The 15395-nt window shown below is 45.0% G+C and overlaps 1 protein-coding gene across 9 annotated transcripts in view; it reads right to left on the reverse strand.

Annotated features, from left to right (window-relative positions):
• KRCC1 (lysine rich coiled-coil 1) overlaps positions 1-15395 on the reverse strand; it is a 520596-nt gene that overhangs the window by 159426 nt on the left and 345775 nt on the right. For all 9 annotated transcript variants that reach the window (XM_069632191.1, XM_069632194.1, XM_069632195.1 and 6 more), the window contains exon 6: positions 14506-14602. In XM_069632191.1, the coding sequence (XP_069488292.1) occupies positions 14506-14602 (97 nt within the window). The remainder of the gene's footprint in view (positions 1-14505; positions 14603-15395) is intronic.

Raw genomic sequence — 15395 nt, forward strand, 5'->3', positions numbered from 1 at the left:
CAGGTCCGTAATAATGAACATGAGTAAATTTCCTTTCAATTTAAACCATGTTCGGAGAAAACAATGGCCATTATGAAACAAAAATCCTGTCTAGGGGATAGTTGTCCATCATGTGATTAAAGAATGTATGAACACATTAGTGCCATGGGTAACACATATTATTCATTGTTTGCCAAGGCAAACGTACCATCAGTATTGAAGGAGGCATGGATTACCCCCTCCTCAAGAAGAGCTCCTTGGATCCCAATATAGCTAAACACTACTGCCCAATTACCAGTGTACCATTCCTACTAAAGACCCTAGTACGGGTTGCATATGGCCAACTGCAGGGCTTTCCTGAAAGCAACAATCTATCTCCTGAACTCCAAACAATCCAGTTTCAGGTCATGGGACGGAGACTGCTCTCATAGATCTGAAATCGAATATCGCAAGCACTGTAGATAGTCCAGTACATCTGATGTTGCTCAATCTATTTGCTGCATTCGACTTGGTGGATCATGCACAGCATGTCACCAGTTTGGCAGAACAGGTACATGGCTCTCAATCTAATCGACCTGGATCTCTTCTTACTTAGGTCCTAGAAATGCAAGAGAGGCAGTAAAAGATGCCAGTTCAAATCCCACACTAGTCACATGTTGTGTGCTCCAGGGGTCTTGTATCTCACCAACCGTATTTAACATTTATATCACGCCCCTCCTTACACTCCTTGATGACCTGGGTGTCCAGCATACTAATGATGCCGATGACACTCAGGTCGTAATCGAGCTGCCAGGTTGCTACACTAAAGATACCCTACTTGTTAACCCCGTATATCATGCCATACAAGTGTGGATGGTGACCAATTCCTTAGCATTAAATGCCAACAAGACTGAACTTCTATTAATACCATCCGGAAATAAGATAAAAAAACGTGATCTTGAATATTAAAGTTTCACCATCGCCGGCAACATCATTAAAGTGTCTAAGTCAGTCAAGACCCTAGGTGTAATTTTTTATGCCGAATTGTCCATGAAGCCACATGTGGCCCAAGTTCGAGCGGCTTGTGGGTACACCATTAAACTGCAACTATATTCGTGCATATATCTCTCTAAAAAACAGGGTCCTTCTAGCTACAGCTCTGATTAACTCCTGTCTCGATTATGGTAATAGTCTTCTGGCAGGAACCTCCAAAGCCAACCTCAATGTGCTCCAAGCTGTTCAGAATCGCACCGAGTTGTTTTCGGTCTCTTCAAGAAATATCATGTAACAGAGGCCAAACAGGAACTACATTGGCTTCCGGTTAAACACTGGGTCACACACAAAATTCTATCGTAGTCCCATAAATGTTGTAATAAGGACTCTGAGCAATATCTATGCAATTGGCTGACTCCTCTTATGTCGAGCCGCCCCCTACGCTCATTTGATACTACAATACTAACACAGCCAAGATTCAATGTTACGAGATTTGGTGGTACAACATTTGATGAACAACCACCAGCAGCCTGGAACAAGCTACCCCTCTATCTCAGGCAGGAAAATTCACTCACCTCTTTTAAAAAGGCTGTTAAGACCTTTCTCTTCAATTTAGCTCCCGGTTAAATCCTGCAATGTAAAGGGGGCTGGGTTGTGCACGGGACTTATGGCAAATGAAGATACTGTGGAAACTCCAAGATTACTAATCAGTGCTATAGGGACAACCACGGACGTCTGGTTAGGACTGAGAATGGATTGTTTATTGTAGTCGTTTAAGCCTTGACGGCTGCAATGCATTAGGAAACTAGAACAAGGTCAGTTATTTATGGTAGGCAGTCAGATATGTTGGGAGGGCGTTGGCCCAGGGAGTGGTTGGAGCTGCTTATTCTGAATGATAGTTGCACCTGGGTCAAGAATATCTATTCTTGTGGCATACATGTTATCATTAAGACTCATACAAGATTGCATAATGTGTTTATGCCCACAGAAAGGAGATGGTTGGTAAATGCCTTTTAGTTGGTCTACTCTATTGTCAGTCACACAGTTTTCTGAATGATTCAGAGATTCAACACCAGGTACAATAAACAACTGATGTAGTGAAAGAAATACATACCTTGGTAGCAATATTTCATGAGAAGAGGGCTTTTCAGGTCGCTCACCAGTATGCCTACCTGTTCACTCCTTCTAATGTAGTATGTTGGTCAATGGAAAGTGTAAAAGGACTACTTTTCTTCTTTATGTGTAAAGCTATCAGTTTTTCATTATCTTATCAGGTGTGATATACTGCTGCTGCTAGCTTTGGTTGCACATAGTTGGGTGTAAGGGGGTATTGTGGTGACATCAAAACTGTTTTATTCATCTTTATGTTATGTGTGGTCCGTGCTAGTGACTGTTCTATCCAACCTTATTCTTGCAGCTTGGACTTCTAAATAAAGCTATAAATACATTTATCATTATCAAGAAAGTCACTTTTAATCAGGGCAAATGATATGGGGCTTAGGAAACCCACGTATTAGAGCTGACGCCACCATGACCATGACATTAGTTGAATAGCATCAGAAGTGGTGGTGTGTCTCAAAACCTAGGCACCTGGAGGTTGTTGGGGAGTTTTGCTAAAGTCCATTTATGGACTAGAGAAGACTCACTCTTAGATGTACAGGGCTCCAATTCTTACATTTGGCCTGAACCACCCAAAAGGTTTGATAGCTATGGCTGAGCAGCCAGGCTTAGACTAGGAGGGAGCAGGTCTGTAGGTAAGTACAAAGAACTCCGGGCACACCTATAGTCAAGAATACACTTATACACTTCTACACAGTACAATTATAAAAATATGGTTATTTATTATAAATACTAGGAAACAAACAATATCAAAATTACAGGTAAGTAAAAGCATTAACATTCATACAGTAAGACATTTAAGCATTACACAAGGCAATAGTAAACTTTGGATGAATACAGCTAAGTAGTCGGAGTAGAAAATCAATTCTTGTAACCAACATGAAGCAACTCACCACATATGGGATACATATCTCACCGTAACTGTATTTCTGATGCTTGTATCTGGTATATTCACATGCTGTGCTTAGACCGACATCTAGAGGAAGCTGTGGAGTATTACATCTGTTGTTTTCGAAACCTCGAAAATGGACGTCGACAGGGCGTGCCAGTAATACTATCCCTAGTGTGACGTCCAATGTACCCATGATCCCTCACGCATCGAGGTCCCTCAGATTGTTATTTTTCTGACATGAGGTAGAATGAGGTGTAGCGCGAGTACAGTTGTATCCAAGAAGATATGTATCAGACAAGCTCATAAGCATCCATGCGCCTTCTCTCCGAGGGGAGGAAGGGTGGGTCGCATGTGAATCTAAGCAGATACAACCATCAGAAATACAATTACGGTGAGTAATGTATCCCTTCTGAAGCTTGTAGAATCTGCTTAGATCACATGCTGTGCATAGATTAGCGAGCAGTGGAAGAAGAAGGAGGTGGGATGTGAGAAGGTTTATGAGCTAATAAATGTCTTAGAACTGCTTGTCCCACTTGTGTATCTGTCTTGGAATGATTGTCAATGCAGTAGTGCTGAGTGAAAGTATGTACTGAGCTCCATGTAACTGCTTTGCAAATACTTTATAAGGGGACATTTGCAATTAAAGCCAGAGTAGCTCCAGTACATCTTGTGGAGTGGGCCCTTGGCGTAAAAGGCAATGTTTTATCTGATAGGGAATAGCACAGTTGGATACATTCGACTATCCACCTAGAGATGGCCATTTTAGAGATGCGATCTCCTTCTCTGCCTGGCGCTATGGAGACAAACAGTTGATCTGTCTTTCTTACCGGTCTGGTCTTTTCTACGCAGTAGAGGACCGCTCTCCTCACATCTAGTGTGTGGAGTTTTACCTCAGCAGAGCGTTTGGGCTCCTGGAAGAAAGCCGTTAGGCTCAATAGACTGGTTTACATGAAATTTGGAGATGAATTTAGGTGAGAACCTAGGTTGAGTACGTAAAACCAGCTTGTCCTTATGCATAGTAAAGAAAGGATCCTGCACGGACAATGCTAGGATTTCACTAACCCTTCCTATAGAAGTAATAGCTACTAAGAAGGCAGTTTTATAAGTCAGGTGTTTGAGACTAGACTTGTGCATAGGCTTGAATGGGGGTCCCATGAGCTTAGCGAGTACCACATTGTGGTCTCAACCTGGCGGTGGGTTAGAAATCGGAGGGTGGAGTCTTTACCCATTCCATAAATGCTTTGATGACTTGTACCTTCCACCATGAAACCTTATTATGGGAAGTGATGTAGGCTGACAAGGCCGCCAGGTGGACATTTAGGGAGTTGAACACTAACCCTGCATCTAGTGCAGCATATAGGTTAGAATGTTAGATGAAGTACAATCTATGGGGTTGATCTGCTTAGTCTGGCACCAAATTACGAATTGTCTCCATTTGTCAAAATAGCAGTGCCTAGACTTAGGTTTTCTTGATTCTTTCAAGATATCCATGCATCTTTGTGGTAGATTAAGATGCCCAAACTCTATGACTTCAGGAGCCATGCTGCCAAGTTCATTGAGTGTGGTTGTGGTTGCACTGTTAGCCCCTCGTGCTGGGTGAGTAGGTTGTACAGGCACGGGAGCTTGATGGGATGACACATTGCTAGTTTGCGCAGATGTGGATACCAGGGTTGTCTTGCCCACATAGGAGCAACTAGGATAAGCGTCATTGGTTCCTTGTGTAACTTGCTCACCACCTTCCTCATGAGAGGAGTTGGGGGAAAAGCTTAAGCAAATTTCCCTGACCAGTTCATCCATAGGGCGTTCCCCTTGGAGCCTGGCTGTGGGAACCTGGACACGAAGTCTGCGCATTGACGATTTTTGCTTGTGGCGAATAAGTCTATAGTTGGGAAACCCCATTGGGAGAAGAGGTGTTCTACGACTTCTTCGTGTAGACGCCACTCGTGTTCCTCTGGTAGGGGATCTCCGCTCAATGAGTCTGCTAGAGCGTCGAGTTCCCCTGGAACATGTTGTGATGACAGGAACATTTTATGTCTGAGTGCCTGTTTCCAGATTTTCTGTGCAAGTCTGGATAGATTTGGAGAACGTGTACCCCCCTGTTTGTTGATATAAAACATTGCTGTGGTGCTGTCTGTTAGAATCTGCACCGACAGGTTTGTTAAATGGGGTTTGAATGCCTGAAGGGCTTTGAATACTGCCAGAAGTTCCAGCACATTGATGTGGTTCTGAGCTGCAGTGTGAGACCACAGACCCGGAGCTGTGTGGTGAAGGTAGTGAGCCCCCCACCCTGCCAGTGAGGCGTCCGTTGTGACCACCGCCTGTATCTGTGGGTCGTAGAAGGGCTCCCTCTCGTTAGGTTTTCTCTCGTCCACCAACAAAGATTTTGTACAAATTTTGGCGAAATGACAACTAGATCATCCCACTGACCACTTGCCTGAGACCACTGTTTCGCCAACCACTCCTGTATGGGACGCATGCGCAGGCGCGCGTGAGGAACCAGGTATATGCAAGATGCCATCATGCCTATTAAACGCATTGCTTTGCGCACCTTTATCTGGCGGCAAGCCGGATAATGTGGTATTTGCAGTAACACATTTTTTACTCTTTCCTCTGAAGGAAAGACCAATTCTCCCTCTGTGTTTAGGATAGCTCCTAGGAACTGTTTGGAAGTGCTTGGCACTAGGCTTGATTTTTTCTGGTTGATTGAGAAGCCCAATTGAAAGAGGAGGTTGATCGTTGTTTGGATGTTTTGTCTGCAAATTAGAAGTGTTTCCCCTGTTATGAGCCAGTCGTCCAGGTAGGGGTACACTGGGATTGCTCCCCTGTGCAGGTGCGCTGCCACTACCGCCAGTACCTTTGTGAATACCCTTGGAGCCGAGGCTATTCCAAAGGGCAGCACTTTGAATTGGCAATGCTTGTTAGCTATCTTGAAATGCAAGAATCTTCTGTGCGCTGGGAACATTGAAATATGAAAATAGACATCTTTCATATCCAGTGTTGCCATGTAATCCCCCTTTTTTAGTAGCGGGATTACCTCTTGTAACGTCGTCATGCAGAACTTTTGTGGCTTGACATACTTGTTTGCAGGGTGTAAATCTAATACAGGGCGCATTGTTAGATCTTTCTTTGGCACAAGGAACTAAGTTGAATAAATACCCTTGTTTACCTGGTTGGTTGGGACCACTTCTATGGCGTCCTTTAATAGAAGCAGTGTTATTTTGTCCAGAAGGATCCGCTGATGTTCCTCGGAGTGCATTTTTTGTCGTGGGGGGCGGTCGTGAGGATGTTGAAGTAGTTCTATGCAGTAGCCCCCTGCAACCGTGGACAGCACCCATCTGTCCGAGGTGATACCCTCCCATGCGTGGGTGAAGTTGGAAATGTGTCCTCCTACTGGAGATGTAACGCTCACCTGATTCCCGTAGAGGCGCCGGTCTTGACTGGGCGTATACCGTATCTTCAAAGGTGATGTGTAACACACGGCTGGCTCTTTGGGCTGGACCTCTGTGCACTGTATGTCTGACTTGAAGGGTAAGATGTCTGCAGATAGAAAATATGGGATTAAGGAACTGGGTTATTGAATGTCTCTCTCTTCTTCCCTTTCTCTTCTCCTGTAAAACCCCAAAGGTTAACGCTCTCACCTTAGGTAAGTGAACGCCATGCTCTCCATCTGCCTCGGGGCAGGGTGCTGTAACCAGTTTCTTCACTGGATAAGGGGAGCAGGCCTCTTGACTTCAGAGGACTGCTGTCCGTCGTTTACTGCACGAACGGTAAGTTTCGAGTAATTCTAATGTCTTTAAAGTCTTTAGTAATGATGTTTCTTGTTTTGCAGGGTTCCGGCGATGGCGGATGACGGGCTGAAGTGAGTTGAAGATGGAGCCCGTGTGATGAATAGAAGCGCCTGGAAGCACGTAAGTAAGCGCTTGTTGCCTGCTTCACGATGCGCTCTAACTGTCTTTTTATTTTGCAGGTACAAGTTCGGAGCGGCTGCAGGGTGCCGGAATACCCACTGGGTTAGATGTGGAAAGGAGTAATGGCACGTGAGTATTAAAGTTCCCCAATGTCTTTAAACGCACCTTGTTTTGTCTTTCAGATGCGGGATGCAGCGCCGAAGGCCTCCGGAGCGTGCGAAGAGTTGGTAAGCTTTTGTCTTTCAGATGCCGGAATGCAGTGTGAAGACCTCCGGAGCGCACGAAGAGTAGGTAAGCCTTTGTCTTTCAGATGCCGGAATGCAGCGCGAGGCGTTGGTGACAGCCGATGGACCAGGTAAGTGAAGAGCTGTCACTGAAGACCGTAATGCTAACCTGTTCTTTCTTGTCTTTATAGGTGTTGCTGAAGACTGGATTCAGGATGGTAAGCCTTTTTCCTTAGGCCCAGGATCAGATGCAGGAGACACGATGAGCATTCTGCTGCAGAGGATGCAGAATAACGCAAAGCAAGATTCATCCATCGGGTGTGGTTTAAATAGCCTCCTGTAGTGCTTAGGTGTCTCCTTCCACAGCCACGCCTAGGAAGAAAAGAGTTCCTGCTTTCCAGAAGAGTTCCAGTGTTCTGAATCTAGGGAGTGGCTCCTGCCCCACCCAACAGGAAAAGTAGTTCCAAACAGAAGAGGATCAGAGGCTCAACTGGCAGGCAAGTAAGCAGCATGGTCTGCTGCAGGTAAGTCCACCCAAGCATTATGAGCCCGGCGCTTCCAGCGCTGGGACTGGGCATATTTATGAGCCTGGTGCCACTGGCGCCAGGACTGGGTCCAAAAAGTCCCAATTGGGACTGGTTGGCACTCGGAACCTGGGTTATGGATCTGCTTCCAAGGGAGTTGGGAAAACCCTGACCTTTTGGAAGCAGAGATCATGACAGGAGATGCATGGGAGGGTACCTGGAGCGGAATGTCACTTGCTCTGAGGTCGGGTGCCACTTCGAGCAGGGCCTCTGCTCCGACACGACCCCTCCGCTGTCCTCTGGGATAGCCTTGGAAGGCTGGTCCTTGATTATTTCCATAGGAACTTTAGGCTTGATTGTAGCCAGATCCTCTTTGTGAATTTTGGCCCCGAAAATGGCAAAAATTACTGTTACCCCTTTTGACAGTAGGCTTGTTTGTGAGCTGACGTAGAGATTTTAGAGTGTCATAATCATCCTTTGCTGTCTTAAGTGCATCTTCCATAGCCTTGCCGAAGAGCACATTAGGTTCCACTGGCATGTTTATTAGAGCGTTTATGTTTCTGGCCTAAAGCCTGACTGGCGAAGCCATGCATATCTTTTTATAATAGTCCCCTCAGAAATTTGATTTGAGGAGACAGGTAGATACGGCCCTTCCGTCTGCTGCCATTTGAGCCAGTTGTGATTTAAGTGGCTCTGGGGCGGACGAAATTAACGCAGAAATTTCCTCCCACTTATGGCAATTATAACTTGGCAAAAGTGTTGCGTTGTTGGCTATTCTAGTTTGATAGGCTGCAGATAAAGCAACCTTTCTGCTCATGGCATATATCTTTTTGCTTTCCTTATCCAGTGGGACCTCGGAGGAAGCAAGGGGTGTGCCTGCTCTCTTTCTTGTTGTGGTTAACGGCCCTTGTGAGATTGGGTGCTTCTAAGGAAGGCTGTATCCGTCATTGTACCGATTTTAACAGCGGGATAAACTGACCTACTGTCTTTTTGTCCCCAGTATTTGTTCAGCGAAGTCTCCATCCTCCTGTACCTCCTGTGTGTCAATTTGGAAGTTTTCCACCGCTTTGGATAAGACTTCATTGAGGACGGGTTGATTATCGACAGGGAAATCGACCACTGGAGTGTCTTGATTAAGAGGGGAATCTATGGAGTACATGTTAGCCTCCTGGTCTGCCTCTGGGTCCTCATCATCCCCATAATAAAGTTCATCTGTATCCTCTTCATTAAGTTGAAGGTGAGATGTTTCCACAAAAGAGAGATCCTCCTGGTCTTCTGGTTCTAATTCGGCGTCATATAAATCTATAACCGTACTTTGTAAGGGGACATAAGAGCAAGACCTCTTAGAAGGGGGATGAGTGGGTGAGGCAGAGGCTTGAGAGCCGGAAGGGGCTGGGGTGGGAGGAGTGGAAACTTTGAAAGTAATCTGGGTTTTTTTTCATAAAAATTAGACATGAAGGTCATTCTTCGCATAACTATCAATATCTTGTGAAGATCAGTCCTTTGAACTTGGGAACACAATAGATTGAGGGGAAATACCTAAGTCTTCATCAGTGGGAGGTATAGTTGTAGGTCTAGTGTCCTTAGGTTTCTCTATGGGCTTGGATAATATTCCCTTTTGTGATGTCTTCTCCATAGAGGAGCTCTTGTCCCTATGAGGGGTCTTAGAGGACTTTTTATGATGTTTTCCCCACCCTGGGGCCCAGGGGAGTGTTTCACAGACTTTTTGGGGCCTGTCGCTTTATCTGACGAAGAATGTCGAACTTCGGGTGTGGGAGCCGAGGCTTCATCCGCGGATGATCGGCCTTCGAAGGGAGTTTTACGAGCGACACCCTTGCTGTCTTTTGACGGTTGAACCCTGTCGTGTGGCGATCTGGACTCGGTGGACCTTTCTCGGGGTGTCGAACGTTGACGAGTATTCGACGCGTCTGTCGAATGTCGACTGGGGCTTCTGTGCTTGGTGGTGTGTGCTTTTATAGCGCTGCCGTCGCCGGGTGTAGTCCCCACAAAATGGCCGCCGGCCTGTCCAACGGGTTCGGGGTTCTGCGCTTGGGTAGCTGAAGCTACTCCGTTGCCCACGCCGTCCGAAAGTATGGCGATGCTGCCATCGCTAAAGGTTCCCTCTACCTCCATGGCCTCGAGTTGCCTGGCGTAGTGAGCCCAGTGTTTCGTGGAGCGGTCCTTTAACATCTTAGGCTTGAAGAGCCTGCACGCTCGACAAGACGTTTCGACGTGGTCTCTTGGGAGACACAAATTACACAAACTAAGTGTTAGTCCACCCAGGGGAATTTACGGTTACACTTAGGGCAGAATTTAAATGTTGTATTTTCCATAATTATGGCTTATGGAAATGGCAGCTGGGTGAACCAAGTGTAGGAAGGGAAGAATATGCATTCTAAAAGGGCCTCTCCCCTCCCTCTCTCTCTCTCCCTACTGTGTGGGCCGATGGCCAGGGCGGCCTTCCAGGGCCGAACGTTTCGTTGCGGTAGTCTCGGACGGGCAGTTTTCTTTCTTCACCGGCGTGGTGTTTCGGCAGTCGAAGAAAGGATAGAAAGAAATGCTATCGTAATTATGTAAAAGTCAATGGCTTATCACCGAAGGAACTCCGCCATACCTGTCCGTCTAACATGGTGGAAAAAAACAATCTGAGGGTCCTCGACGCATGAGGGATCATGGGTACAGTGGACGTCACACTAGGGATAGTATTACTGGCACACCCTGTCGACGTCCCTTTTTTCGAGTTTCGAAAACAACAACTGTAATACTTTGCAGCTTCCACTAGATGTCGGCCTATGCACAGCATGTGATCTAAGCAGATTCCACAAGCCTCTGAAATACCGGTAAGTACTTTTAGGCCGTCTACACTTTAAAATGTCCAACCGGTCTGGGAGTAAGAGTCTCGGAGCCAGAGGCGGCACTGGGGAACCAGGGCCCCTGGACAGTAAAACAAAGGAAGGCAGATGCTGTCAAAGTTGTCCAAAATAGCAGGACTCTTCGTGTTGCAGGTAAGTAAAATGTTTAGTTAAAAGGTGGTTCAGGGAGGTCAGCGAGAACGCCCGAAGGTTTGTAGACCCAGGGACCAGTGTCCTTTTGCCTGGGAGAACACAGTTGGGTTCTCGACCCCAATGCATCTCAGAAGGCTGAGGAGAACTTAGATTCAATAAAGAAAGCACCTAGGTAAGTACCTAGGAGCGGGACAGTACATTTTCATGAAGAAAGAAGACAATGTCACTGGCAGGTTTCCAGGTGAAGCGACAGCAGCTCCTGTTCGGATTCTTGGCCTGGAGGCTGAAGAAGGAACTTTTGGCAGAAGCAGTCCATTAGCTTTTTTGGATAGGATGCCCAGCAGACAATCTTCACGATATTGGCTCATTGGGACTCAACAAAGGGTTTGGATCAGCGACGGATGTCACGCGGCAGTCTTCTCCCTGTTTCCCGGTCCCCGACTTGGAAGGGGAGAAGTCTCAGGGCGGGAAAGAGTCTCCTTAGATCCAGCAGGATGCCCATGGAGTTGCAGCCGAGTTATTGGGGAATTGCAGCCCAGGACAGTCTTAGCTCTCTGAGGGATGGCTCAAAATGCAGGTTGTCTCGAGAGGCCCACCAGTCCAGGGGAAGAAGTCATCACTGGAAATGGCTGCAGATGTCCTCCTTCCTCAGATTCGTTCCATGGGCCGACTCTCCTTTACTGCTCCAGGATCCTTGCCTTTATGCAGGAAAAACGGCTGGAACATACAAATCGCCATTCAAGTTGTACATGCAAATCTAGGGGCTGGATTGTCCAAAAGGACAGCCAGCCTCCCAGTTCGAACTGGATCCAGGCAGCCACACTGCAAGACAAAGACCAGAGGAGTTTGTCACCTCCCTGACTTCCTGCCCTTTGAGGCTCTCAGTGAGCCTTGGCAGGCCTTCGCCAGGGAGCCTGCCAAAGACAAAAGAACTATCAATACTTCCCCCACACAGCTAGTTATAAGAAGGCTCAGGAAAGGACAAGTCATCAAGAGTTGGCATAAAAAGAAGACGGGCACCATTTTAGTACAATGGTGGCCCATGTGCTGCTTACAGCAGCTGCGTCCGCAGCCTGCATGTAAAAATCACGAAAAGTCGGTAGGAAATATCCACTGCCACCAGCCACTCAGATGAACTTGTCACTGTAACTAGAAAATTACAGGAGGAATGGAAAGAGAAGGCACTGTGTGCCCTCAGCACTCCCCATAAGGTGGGGTGTGGTTACACAAAACAAAAGTTACGTGGGATAGAAAGTATCCCCCTATACTTGGAAACAGTAGTTATCACAAGGAAAATAAAAAGGCCAGCTCAAAGAGCTCCCCAGAAACACTGCACAGAAATTGCTCCGTGCTGCAATAATAAATTGCAGATGCCTTAAAAGATGGAGGAAAGCATAACTCCCAAAAGATACAACCAAAAGGGTTGAAAAGGGTTCCTAGAGGTAGAGTAAAAGACTGAGTGAGTGGAGAAAAAGGTTCTCACTCAAGTGAATTGATAAAAAAAGCCAGGAGTCCAGCAAAAAGTGCTGGGGGACTCACAAGTGGGGGAAATATTGCACAAACATGAAATTCTACCTAACAGAGGTGTTACATGATGAGGACATCCAGGAAATGAAGGAACGTAGTTTTGTATGAGTTAATGAAAAAAATACTGGTAGCTGTCATTAGATTGGGATTTCTAGAAGGTATTGGATCAGGTGATGGGTGTGATAAGTACACCTGCATCAATTGACAATTCTATGCATCAAAGGAGGACTTGTTTGGGCCGACAAAGCTGCTAGTGTTTTCTTTATGTCTAGGGAGGATAGCTCAGGGGCAACGTGCTCCCCTTGGAAGCAAGATGACACAGAGCAACATGGGTTCGATCCCCGGGTCCGCGCTTAGAAACCTCCGAGTATTAAGCGCGTTATAAAAAACCTATCATATCATATCATATCCTAGGTTTTGGTTTCAATTTATTACTGCTTAGATATGCTATGAAAGTCGGGGTCTTGCAGCTGGAGGTTAGGTTGTTGCTTAAAGGTAGAAGAGTGGACGCTGTCTGTTCTATGTCATTATGGTTTTGCAATTCAATAAACAGTCTCTCTCTTTGCTACTTTCTAAAATTATATTGTTTGAGACTGGTTTTGCCAATACTACTTTTCACAACAAAAATCTCAGACCTAAACAGTGTATCAATTCAAATATTTCCCCCCTTATATTTCCTAGGAAGACGCTGATCTGGTTGTAGGCTATACCTCTTCAAAGATATGTCAGAAGAGCTCTTGTTAACCGATCAATTACTATAAATGTTATATGTACTTTATCTAGAGCTCATGCCACCGGCAGGATGCTTGAGAGTGCTGAAGGTGTCTGTAGAAAAAAACAAGTGCATAATAAGAGGGCAGATTGATGTAGGAGCATGTGTGGCAATCTGAAATTCAAACAATACACATAGGGGAATTAAGTGTTCGTATGAATTTCATGCAGTCACGTTTGAGTCATAGATGCAGCAGTCGAGCGCTCCGGATAGAGAAGTCCAGGCAATGTCACAATCTACCTTAAAATGATTATCCTTAAGCTATCGGCTAGCCAGAGAGTTTTGGAAAGCTGTCCTTAGAAGTGTGGTTCGCTTGGACTGAATGTTTCTTGTACCATGTTATCGTTGTCAGATGGACCCGAATAAAAAAAAAAGCCTTAGGAAATACGTTCAGGTGTGCATTTGACGCCATGCATTATAGTTTCTCATTAGCAGCTAGAGGTACAGAAAGGGTTCTAGAATGACCCAATCAAGCTTCTCAAATGGGATTCTACGTGGGTATGACCATACAATTCAGGCCGTCTTGCGCGATCTGAATGACACAAGGCCTAGCTTGTAGCTGTTTTGTCCTCCTTCTGTCTTGTCTTGTCACACCTAGAAACACTTGTGTGCAGGAGTGCTATAAAAGACTTTTTTTAAAAATTGTTTTAGCTGAAATAATCAACTTTTACCATTTAATTTAACACATATCAGAAAAAACGAAATTAGGTACATTCTCACAAATTACAGCAAGTTTAAAACCAAAAAGCGGTCCAGACTCAGACCATAGTATAAATTCTTACTAACAAATATCTTAACATTTTTTGTTGTTAAAAGGAAAAAAAATATAAAAGATCTGATCAACAGGAACCATTAACAATAAAATATTAGCAATCAGCTTCTATCAGGAAACGATTCAACAATCAGACTTGATTTCATTATTCGAGTTCATATTTATGTCCTCGATATATGACTAATCATATCATATCATAGAGACACCTTGCCATGAAATTAACTAGGTAAGCATCTGAGTAATGAAACACTGAATGCAAGGGTGAAGCTTAAATCCCATGCCTTTAATATTTTGCCCCAGTGGACACGATAGCACATGGATTGATTGGTGCTCCTGTGTGCTAGTCCCGTTTATTGATATTAGTTAGAAATGTTTTGCGGATGTTAATGAATTACCAATGAATTGTTCCCTTTGCAATGCTGTAACATAGGCTCTGTAAGAGCAGTGGGATAGGTCTGCACATTTTCTCCACTGCCCCAGAAAGATTGTCCTGTTTCTTCCACACATTTTGTGAAAGAAATATCCATCATTGACAAGAGCCCTGTCACCCTGAGACAAGCAGAGATCCAAATAATTGTACATGCAGGAAACACGGCCACCTCCATGGGTTCTAGGTAAAACCAGGTGATTGCTCTTGATATCATTGTGCTTACGTTTGTCAGCTATGGCATACAAGGCCACAGGTTTACAATCTCTTAAATAAGATTCTGAACCATTTGATCAGGTGTTTGGAAAGGTGTTGACATTCCCAGATACCTAAACAACACTGTTGGGCTAGTACATTTGAAAACTGACATAAAAACACACTTACTTAAATTGATGTTTATTTCCTTGCATGTGGGACTGGTACATTTCAATAGATGTAAACGTGAGGCTGCAAACGGGACATTTGTACATGTTCACGCCAACTGTTAAAAGAACAGAGCATTGAACATTATTTCAGTAACATAGCATGTTCTTTCAGCTTGTATGTAATGCCCACAGAGTCCCCACTGCTGGACTCGAGGAGTCCAAGGATTCTACCTATATGGGAACTCCTGCTGGCTGATTCACCCTGGCAATCCCCTCACGTGAACTTTGCATGACTCCTTCGCTATTATACCCGTAGTTGATCACAAAGGTTACCCCATCTTTGGGGATGCCCATGTTGGCCCCACAGCACCCTCATGAAGCACCAAAATGACTTCACTTTACTCATCCTTCAGTATGCTTCCTCTACTGCCTTCCATTACTCACAGTATTCCTTACTGCAAGCAACATTGGTCTGCATCCAATTGCGTAGTCATCAATTCTTGACTGTTCTAATACATGAGGTCACACCTCACGACTCTAGGTTTACCTTCATAATGATGTACACCTAGACCTACTAGCCTTTCTCCCTTAACCATTTCCCAAAGTTAAAGGACATGGTCAGAGGATGCGAAAACATACACCTTAACACATGTTACTTCTGATCATAATGTTGCATTTAGCTGATTTTATATGAATGCCTTTAATATTGTTGAGTGCTCAGAAGCCCCCCAAGACCTAGTCTGCCCTCCACAAAATGTCCATCAAAATAATACAGGGATCATTCCAAAACAAAAAGTTTTCCTGTCAGACATATTTTAACCATCTGATTGCGCAGCTTTTACACAATCTTAGAAGGATGGGTTGAGGAAAATTAGAGAGACATTTGATGATCTGAAAATAGAGACAACA

This window comes from Ambystoma mexicanum, chromosome 6q, assembly GCF_040938575.1.
Source record: "Ambystoma mexicanum isolate Mex_15411 chromosome 6q, UKY_AmexF1_1, whole genome shotgun sequence".
NCBI lineage: Eukaryota > Metazoa > Chordata > Amphibia > Caudata > Ambystomatidae > Ambystoma > Ambystoma mexicanum.